The following is an 11,293-nucleotide window of genomic DNA, read 5'->3' as shown; positions in this document are numbered from 1 at the left end:
ACAAATTTCCAACTAATCGCGTAGGCTGTAATGTCGCTAGGTCCCAATTCCTAAATTATATAGAAGGTGAACGAAGAATGGATTTTACTCTCCAATTTTTATTCTGTTATTGTTCCATTGTTAATTGTGTTAAATATATTTTTATTTAATATTATGTAATGTTTACTATACATTTGAGTTGAGATTAAGGGTACTTAAGTTAAGGAGCATAAGAAAAAACGAAGCAACAATGCATAAAAAAAGTTCTGTGACTAATATGAACATTTTCAGTGTCTGATTTAAGTACTTTAATATATTAAGTTGAGTTTTATTTTATAAAAAATTAACTCTACTTTAAAATTTTTCAGATTGGATTTTTCATAATTTATTAAAATTTAACATATAATAATGACTCATTTCGTACAACAAAAAGTATAATAAATAACTCCTAAAAAACTCCAAGCTGCCAGTGTTGTGTAGAGAACTTTTAATTTGATTAGATATTTTATTTTACACACATTTCCTACAAGTTATCATGTGCTTATAATTGTATCCAATTTATTTCCAAAAGCCATTTCTATGAAACATTTAATCCTTTCAAATAATTTTTTTTGGTCCTTTTTCATGGAGCCGAGCTGGAACCCAATCGGATTAATTTACTCAAATTATGCAATGTTGACTAAATAAAAATTTATGTTTTGTTATTTAATTATTTAGTTTTGCCTTTTATTTTGCCAACTCGAGCCATATTTTGGCTATACTTTGCCATTTCTTAAACATTTTGTAACATTTGTGCCAATTTAAATTTAGAATTTAAATAATTAAATAAACTCCTACTCCTGAAATATGCAATTGCTGACGCTGACGCTGCCGTTGATGCTGTCGCTCCTGCTGAAAGCAGTGCCGTCAGGGTCGCAATATTTTTGCGCTTTGTCTGTGTCGTTTGCTTGCTGTGCTTTAATGAATTTTCAACCCTACAGCTCTAAAGTAAATATTTCATGCCTAATTTTCTCAGTAAAGTTAATATTTGCAAACACATTCATAGGCGTCAATAGCAGAAGTGACGCGCCAACTGTGCCTACATACCTCTTTGGCTTCGTATGTAGCTAGCAAAATCAAACGGAGCAGCGAGGAAGGCAAGGCAGTAACGGTAGCTGCGCTTTCAAAGTACCTTTTTAGGTCGCAGTGTCAAGCAACTTTTATTAGCTCAAACATTAAATTAACAAAAATGGCGCACTTTCTGCAAATTGTGAGCTTAACTGCAACGTTGTTGTTATTATTATTGTTGTTGTTGTTGTTTATGTCTGTCGTTTAAATTACTAGTATTTAAGGTTGTTCCCATCTCATGGATAGAAAACGAAGGCACTTAAATATTTACACAGTCTCACGCACTTCTTATTATGTTAATGACTTTATTGCCCAGCAATTCCAAAGTAAGGCAACACTTTTCGGAACCGGGCATATGCCATATGCAATGCGTTTGCAGTTTTGTTTTTGTAATGAAAGCTGCAATTAAAAAGCACACACAGTGTTTACTTAAGCTGGTTTCGCATTAGCGTGCGTGCCTCTATGGGCAAATATGTGTACAAGCACTTGAGAAACGAGCTTTGTTGTTTTTGTCTTTGCGTTTGTGTGTGGTTACATCGCACACTTCATTGTGGCTCTTGAGTATTGCTCATTTTGGTTTGGTCATTTAAAGACTTAACGAGTGTCTTTTTTATGTGCGCTTGTAAATAAATCCCAATGAATGTATGCTTGTGTGTTGGATCATGAACACACAAACGTGGTCCTTTCAAACGTGCACATAAATAGGCTACAAATTTTTGCTTCATACATACGTCCATTTATGTAGACGAGGTGGGCTACTAAAGTATTATGTTCAGATTATTTGCTAGATTTCGTATAATTAAAATTATTCAGATAACATAAATTGTGGAAAATAAATGTTAATAACAATAAAATTATTTCGCCATAGTAAAAACGAAAGATTAAAAAACATTTAGTATCATAAAATTAATATAATTTAGTACATTTATAAAATATAAGTATATTATAAATCATATATACTATTTTACAGTATTGCGAAAATTGTTGCCAACATAGTAGTATTAAAGTAATAATACTACTTAAAACTAAGTAGATTTAAAACTAAGTCCTTTTAAAATTCGTTTACTAAATTCTGCTAGTAAGAGTGAATAAAATCTCTTATATTCTAAAATTATAAGACTTAATTTTATTTTTCAATTGACTTAAGCTTATGGGAAAACTCCTTAAAATTCAACTAGTATTTCTAGTATGGACATAAAAACATTATCTCATAAAATGATAGCTTACGAGTAAGCTTTATTGTTATGACCATTGCATGCCAAAGCCACTTTTGCAGTCGTTATTGTTGTTGTGTTAGATTAATAAACATATCTGCTACAGTTCCTCGTCCTTCCTGCTACTCCTGCCTGAGTTACCATTTATTGTCATTTAGTGTGACATCTGCGTGTGACCTTAATGTGCCTATTATGCTGGACTTCTACATTTGCGGCAGACATTTCTAAAAGTTTTTACTACTGAGCAATAGCAAACATTCCCATTCTTAACCTTTTGCCAGTGAGTCAATGGTTCAAGAACTCTTAAAAACTGTGGAAAGATTTAAGTTGCAATTACTTAAAAAAAAATAAAAAATCTTCGCAGAAACCTTCAATAAAAGAGAAAATGCAATTCCAAAAATTTTGCTACAAGCAAGCAAATTATTCGTTGTTAGAGCTGTCGGTGTCATTGTAGCACTCGAGGTCGAGGGAATTACAAATCTATTGTAATTTCTTTCTTTTCTTTTTTTTAGTTACTAAAAATTTGGCGTTGTCGATAGAAGAAGTGGTGAATGCAGTCGAAATAAATATTTTATATTTCTATAGAACAAATTTAAGTAGTAACAAGGGCACAAGTACATTCTAAATATCAAGGTTTGTTCAAGGTTTGTTGTTGTTTTCGGTCTTCATTTTGCGAAATATAAAATATGTGCACAATTAATTACCGAAATTAAATGAAAAAAAATTTATAAACTTTCAACAAAACAAGAGTTAAAGTTCATAATAATAAAAAAGACATAAAAGGCGAGCTGGAAAAGGCGAGACGAGGAACGAGGCATGATAAAGTGGAAGTTGCAAGGAGTAATTATGGCGTGCTGCTGGCAGCTGTCGACAGCAGCTTTTTAATATCAACCAACATTTTTAGAAGGAGTTGAGAATAAAACAACAGCAGCAGTCATTTAAAAACAAATAAAATATGAGTTCACATAAATAATTATGAGTCGTTCATTTGAGCTAACATTCGGGGTTGTCAGGCAAGACGAAAATTTGCTCGCAAACAATACTAAATATAAAGAAAAAACATTTAATTATAAAAAAAAAATTAAAAAGAAAACAAAACTTGAAGGAGTTAGCGATAATCGTACAATAAAGTAAACTAAAGCTCGTATTGTAAAAGTTATATTTTTTTTTTGAATTTTTTCTAGTAATAAATGAAGTATATGACGATAGTTGTGAATAGTTACAGCATCTTATTAGAACCACTTGAATTCCATGTAAAAATCATTCACTCTTTACAACAAACAGAAAAGCAGTACTCATTGTTCTGTAGCATTCTCCATTAAAGGCAACTGTAATGCTATTTTCATTTTCAAAAATATGGTACAATAATACACTCCTTGAAATGTAAACCATTCGCAAGAATATCCCATGTGAAACCTTAATAAACTCTTTGTTCTTGAGAAAGTATCTGGAAATCGATGGTTCATTAATCGTTCAATAATGTACATTGTGACCGAAAGGTTTCCGGAAATTTTTAAATAAAACGCAAAATTCTTAATCTTCATCAATATTTATTTTATCTCCTTCAAAATATGCTCCATTAGAAGCGATACACAAATGCCACCGTTTCTTCCAATCATCAAAACATTTTTTATAGGCGCTTTCCGGTATGGCTTTGAGTTCCCTCTGCGAATTCTGTTTTACGTCTTCTATGGATTCAAAACGCGTTCCTCTGAGTGGTAATTTGAGGTTGGGAAACAGGAAAAAGTCACACGGTGCAAGATCAGGTGAATACGGTGGCTGTTCGATGGTATTTATTGAATGTTTGGCCTTAAAATCGTTGATAATGTTGAACAAATTGAGGTGAATCGGAACAAGCCGGGCGTTGACACGTCGCATACACAAATTGTCCACCAAAATCAAACGAGCCATCTCACGACCGATGCCTAGCTCTCGTGCTATCTCTCTAACACTCACATGAGGATTTTTGAACACGATTTCCTTTGCCTTTTCAATGTTTTCGTCGGTGGTAGAGGTCGAAGGTCGTCCAGAACGCGGCATGTCTTCGACGGTCGTACGACAGTCCTGAAAGGCTTTGTACCACTCATAAACTTGAGTTTTCGATAAAACTGATTCCCCATAAGCCTTTTGTAGCATTCGCAACGATTCTGCACACGAAATTTCGTTCGAAAAACAAAATTTGATGCAAACTCTTTGTTCAATATTTTTTTCCATTGTTTTTTTCGCAACGCACTACTGAGGTGAACTGGTTTCAACAGCTGCCGTAAACGAACTGTCCGACAGATCGCGCTACATTTTTGGCATTAGTAATTAAGGACAGTGCTGCCAAACTACATTAAACTTTAAAATATCGAAAAATATACAGCGCGCGAATTTTAAATGAGAATTTCCGAAAGCTTTTCGGTCACAATGTAAATGTGCGATATTTTGATTAAAATGTTTATATATGTTTATATAAATGTTTATATATTGTACACTTAATTTTTCTATTATTATTATGGCACTAGCTATTTTTTTCTTCAAGTATTTATTTCAGTTACACCCAGAAGTTGTGAGAGATCCAAGTATAAAATTATATTAATATATAAATTCATTTATTATAATGAGTTAAAAGGTCTTATTTTTAGAAAGTTTTTAGAATTGTGACTAAGAACGTAGTCATTGCTATCATTTTTTGTTGGCTTAAATAGTTGCAGTAGTGACAGAATTACGTGCATGCAATTTATCCTAATAAATCCTAATCCCGTTCCTGCTTCTGATGCTACCGCAACGCTTTCCCTTGGGAAACTCATTCCTTTCTATTTGAAGAAGCTCTATAAGCATAAACACAATTTGTAAATGCCAGCATGGAAATGCATGTCAGCAAGAAAAGCCAAACCCAAACAATAAGAATAAGAATTGCACACACAATGACAGACAGCTGAATGAATAGGTGGTCATATTTTCTGCAATATTGTTAAAGTTTTTTGCGCATTTAGATTGTATCAATTTTCAGAATCCACCTGAAAGAAATTTTTTGCAACACAATCAAATCAACTCGAACAATTTATGCCTGCAAATGGCCATAATGCATACGATTCATAGTAGCATTTGTATCCTTGGCTTTAAAGGTTTTGATTTTCACAAAATAGATGTGATTTCTATTTTTATTCGAAACGAGCTTGTATTCAATGAGCAATGTATGAAAGATGGGTTTATATACAAAAACTACTTCGGTTTCGTAATCCGTAAATCAAAGTCAATAACTTTCCAAATTAAGTTACACTCAAAACCAAATAAAAACTAAAATACATTTAAGCCCATCAGCAAACAAAAATGCAGGGCACACCTCATCAATCACAGGGGCTGTCAGCCAGAGATACGAGTCCGAATGGTAGAGTGAGATGTTCGTTTCACACTGATATGTTCTCATATATGTACATCGTTATACGACTTTCTTATAAAGAATTTGGAGTTTGCATTAACTACCACTGACATTTTACGCATTTTGGCTTATCTTTATTAGAATAACAACTTAAACCAAAGCTGAATTAGTTTTGCGAACCCAAAAAACTAACAATTTTAAATGTAGCTACCGTCTGCCTACTGGCGCTTTTATTATTAATCGCCTTCCCCATTGGCGTAAAGAATGGGTGTGGAATTCAAATCTGAAACAATTCGCCCAAGTTTTGTTTCATTTTTATGGTTTTCTACTGTCGATCCGATTTTCATTTCAAAACAAATGCTAGACACATGCTGGTATATCCTTGAATGAAATTTCGACAGCTTGGCTTTATACTTTATCAAAATATTTTACATTTCAGTTAATCGAAGTTTGTGAGAAAAGCAGAGGGACGCACTTTGCCTACATTAAGCGGAAAATATGAATATAATTTGACTTGGCTCATAATCAGAAAAGGATACTCGCTCGCGGCGTTAGGACAATTCAAAATTATTGTGACTGCTTGTGTCAATATTTTGATAAGCCAACTCAATTGCCTAAAATATCCAAAGCAGTGAAGACTGCAGGAGTAAGTCGCGTAATAAATTTATTCTAAGTGTAACACATAAGGCTGTCACCTATTACCGTACTATTCTTTCTAAGGGAATAAGGGAGATAAGCACAGACGTATGAATTAATGAATCTGTACCGGAATTCTTGTCACAGTGCTGCTTAAATCAAAGCAGATACATATGGGTTTGTTGTGCTGATTTTATTTAGCCCAGTTACAAGTTGTTATCAATGGGAGTAAATTCTATATCAGCCACATGCTACCCACAAAGCCACTACGTCTCAGAGGCAACTTCGGAGGCTGCTATATGTGTTTGTGTTTTGCATGGGTTTCGTCCTTGTTTGTTGTCGCGCATTTCCGCTTAATTAAGTTTCTTAATTAATTGTGAAATATTTTAGTTGCCTTCGAAAAACATATTTTGTAGTTTTTTGCTTCAGCTTTTTTTAATTAACATTCTTTAAATATTTCTCTACTCGTCTTTTCAAGTAACATATTGTGCACGTGCTAATCCTTAGCAAAACTGTACGTCAAGCGACTTGAAAGGTGAATTAGATTTTTGAAATTTTAAAAGGAAAATTTAATTTAGCTTGCAATTCATAATTAAAAATTTTAAAGCATTGAAAGCATTCAAAATAAAATGTTTCCAGAGCTATTCTAATAAAAAAACTTGGTAGCAATCTTACTGAATCCTATTTAGAACTTTACTTTATGCCTCCATAACCGTGTCCAGTTATCGATGATAGAATTGTATTGGTATCGATCTCCAACTGCTACTTTAGATATTAAGTTATACTCAATACGCTATGTTGGACATGTTATATTTATTCTTCATTTGAGCTCTTATCAGATCGAAAACATTTTTAAAATGATGTGATAATATTAAAACTGGTATTATAAAAATGATGTACTTTAGTAGTGAAATGATTTGAAAAAAAAGATTAATTTAAAAATAGTAAATGGATGAGATTAACTCTGTGAATGTGTCGGATGCAGGCTTTGCTACCAATTTTTCTTCACTTGTCTAATATTAAATCGATAGATGAACTAAAGTAAAGTATGATTTAGTTTTGCAAAATAGCAACATTTGTTAACTACTTCAAGTAATTTAAGATAGTTGCAAAATAAAAAAACATTTGATTACATCCATTTGGTAACACAAAACTACAAGTTTGTTCACTTTAAAGATATAATCCAAAATGTCTGAATATACAGTGAAGCAAGTAAATTGATTTGCCTGTGTGTATAACATTAGTACAGACAGAAGCTGAAGTGGAAGTCTAAGTTCGGCAAGAATCGATAATCGTGAAAGATGCACTTAAACGCGAGATATTCGAACTGTCTGAGATATTCACTATGCACTTAAATCGCTTGAGACGCTCCAAGCTGTTAAACACAGAATTTGTATAAGTTTTTTTGATAACATCAAACTTGTGAGGAGGTTATTTTTGGGCTGTATTTTTCATGAACAGAATAATTTTATAAAAGGATGCTCATACCAAAATATTGCAGCAGAAACGGAGTTTTTGTATATAGCAACAATGGATACAACACCGTATGTGGGTAAAAACAAATATTGATACAATTTATCTTGGGCTTGCAAAACTTTTCTTTATTTGAGTTCAGTAACGACTTCGGCTTACACAGGCTTACAGGCAGACGCAAACACAGATACAATTCTCTTGCTCCCGCTGGCGCTCCGGCACGAAACTTACTGTGTGTAGGTAACACTCATCCCACAGCATTTATCGACTTAAATTTACGAGTGTGTCATTATTTTGATAATTTACGTGCACATGTTGGAGCAAATTATTTTTATCATTTTTATTCCGGTTTTGCTTATATATTTCATTTCATTTGATTCTCCTTCATTCTATTTATTTATTTTAAACTTTTATTTATTTTTACTTCCATTCATACACAGAAGAGGATGTAGGAGGACGAGTGTGCTTGTGTGTACCCTCGCTTCAGCTTTATTAATGTGCCTAGTGTCTTGTATCTGGTATCTGGTATGTGGTATGTGGTATCTGGTAGTTTGTTTTTGTTTTCCACATCTCGTATCAATTTCAGTTCGGTTTGGTGTAAAATTGACAAGCGTGTGAATTGCTGTCGATTTATCGACGCACGTGTTTAACATTTTAGCCAATAAAAGCTTTTAAATGTAAAAACTGTTAATATTGCTTAAATAATTGCATTTAATTAAACGTTTAATTTAAAGCCACCGCGACGTATGAGTGACATTTATTCGATTTATTAAGCAATTAAATTTTGAGATAATTTAAAATGAAAGATTTAAACTATTACAATGTCCGTGCTTTTTCGCTAAATCCATACTTAGTTAAAATATAAAGTTCTTTTAGGTAAGTTAATTATGGGACTTTTGATTGTCATAAATACTGGGTATAAGTTTAAATGCAGGGCATGAAAACTAGATTTTGAACTTTATATAGCTTAGATTATATGCCAATATAATCGCTGGTACAATGATTTTAATCGTGGCTACAGTTCACTCACAAACGAAATTTGTACTCGTGAAGGTCGTCTAAAATTAATTGTGATGCCAGAAAACATTGAAACTGTTCAAAAACTGATCATGAAAGATCATTCTGCGATATAATCGTACTGTAAGATGGAGAGGACCCTAGGCCTTAATTCCACCAGCATATATAAAATATTGCTCGATCATTTAGTCGTGAGAAAGGTTTGTTCTCGTTGGATAACCCATCATTTGACAAAATCTCAGAAAGATGCTCGTGTCGATTGGTGCACACAAATGCTCAGGAAGTACAATGGTGGTGCTTGAAAAGATGTTTACGATGTTGAGTTATACTTGTTCCCGAAGGTCAAAAATAAATTGCGTGGACAACGTTCATGATTTTTGTCGGCGGAAGACGCAGTTGTTGCCTTTAAAAACCATGTTTTAGAGGTGTCTGAAAAATATTGGAAAAAATGTTATGACAAATGGTTCGAACACATGTAAAAGTGTATTAATCATAAAGGAGAATACAATAAAGCAATTTTCAGGGACAAGTTAGTATTTCTTATTATTATAAATAGTGACCCTTGTGTTAGTGGCTTAAGAAATATAGTTTTATGTAGACATGTTTTTGATATATTATAAAAACGCGATAATCAATGCAGAAGTTAACTTTCAGACATCATAACAGAAATATTGCCTCAATATTGTTTCGCGGATGTAGCAAACTAAATAAAATTTTACTAACTTGAAATAGTAAACAATGCAAAATCTCTCTAAAACCTTCACAGGCATGTGTATAATTGTATATTATGTGTTCAATCTTTGAATTACTTTTACTAATTAAAACGGTTTATACTGCATCATTCTATTAAAGGAAAAAAAATATCCAACTAAAATTTAATCTATTTTTTGATAATTTTTATTATTTATCATATTTAGTTACATACCTGTTATAAATATTATATATATATATAATATATATAATAATTTATAATAATAATATAATAATTTATATAATAAGATATATAAATATTTCTGATTTATAAAGTTAACTTGTTAAAAAAACATTTTTTATTGTCACTACCGTTAGGTAAAAGCTTATGGATTTCAGTGGCTTAAAGTTTTTGCTTTCAGACAGTACAGAACCCTTTTATACATAAAAATACTTAAGCAAAATTCATACGCATTTGTGAGCAAAATAACACATAATCTATTGTTATTTTCATGCCGTTTTTATTTATTTATTCCAAGTCAACATTTCTGTTATTCTTGTCAAAATATTGGCCAATTTATATTTAAGGGTCATTTTGTAGGCCATTGTCGAAAGGACCTTTTAAAAGTCTATTTTCAGCCACAACACACTGAACAATCGGCACAGAAGAGTTCTCTAATAGCCATCAAGACGTATGTGCATTACGAAAGGGTTTCATTAATTGTGTACAAAACATTTATTCGATAATCTTAATTTCACAATATAACAATAAAGCTCATAAGCAGACATTTAGGTACAAATTGCCCCTCTTTGCTCCAAGTATGCAATACATAAGATACTACAGATACTTCCCTCAATGCCCTCATAAATGTTCTATACTTCATCTGTAAATGATATTAGATTTTACTTATACTGCTGACAAGAGCAATTTGCACTAGATACTTTGTTTAATTCAAGGATACAAAGGATAGAAGCTGATTGCAATTAATTTTTAGTAGTAAATTTTATTTAACACATCTTTTGTATGCATGCACCCGCAGACATCCCGTAACTCAGCTGTTGCTGTGGCAGAGCGCGCAATTTAAAACCAATAAAAATGTGAAATGTGCTCGGAAGGTAAGCAGAAGTGACGATGTTTGATGTGGCGCAGCATCTTTTCCGACTTAAAATGCTGCACACGATAATGCTGAGTTTTAGGGATGGTGCAAAGAGAGTGTAAATGTGGTGGGAAGTTCGAACCGGAGTTGCATTATCCCAACGGATGAGGTAGTAACTTCAGAGCAAATGAATGTCAATGGAAGCAGATATACGAGTACCAACAATGCCATTACTTACACAAGTGAATAATGATTTTTATTTGTTTTTCGAATGTATTGCTTTTCTTTCGCAGAAACTATTTACTAATAGCTATTTGGCAGACATAGAATACAGTGCAATAAAATAATAAGAGAAAATAATTTAGTAATAGATCGCATTGTATTGAATTGCATATGGTTATGTGGGTAATTGTTAGCTTTACACTCATTAAAACAAAATGTAATAGATCTGGTGTGATCACAGGAAAATTATATAATAATAATGACTAATAAAATAATTTTGTAATAAATCGCGTTAAATGAAAGCATAAGTGCAATACTGCAATTGCACTTTAATTTCGGTATCAACTGCAACTACTATGATACTTCTCGAATGAGTCAGGAAAACAAAATGCTGCGGTTACTTTGATTCTATTGTGGCAGATTTACACGTATGGTTAAATGTTACAAATGACACCTAAGTAACTACCAGTTATACTCAGCAAACAAGCGGTCGG

At 32.5% G+C, this 11,293-nt stretch overlaps 1 protein-coding gene across 1 annotated transcript in view; it reads left to right on the top strand.

Moving 5' to 3' along the window:
- The first annotated feature begins 7,488 nt into the window (after nt 1-7,488).
- LOC119676848 (xanthine dehydrogenase-like) overlaps nt 7,489-11,293 on the top strand; it is a 15,570-nt gene continuing 11,765 nt past the window's right edge. The window contains exon 1 of the mRNA XM_038088107.1: nt 7,489-7,512. Within this exon, the coding sequence (XP_037944035.1) occupies nt 7,489-7,512 (24 nt within the window). The remainder of the gene's footprint in view (nt 7,513-11,293) is intronic.

The sequence above is a fragment of the Teleopsis dalmanni genome, chromosome 2 (assembly GCF_002237135.1).
Source record: "Teleopsis dalmanni isolate 2A chromosome 2, ASM223713v2, whole genome shotgun sequence".
In the NCBI taxonomy this organism is placed as follows: domain Eukaryota; kingdom Metazoa; phylum Arthropoda; class Insecta; order Diptera; family Diopsidae; genus Teleopsis; species Teleopsis dalmanni.
Note: the sequence above shows the minus strand (reverse complement) of the source record. Positions and strands in the feature narration are given on the sequence as shown.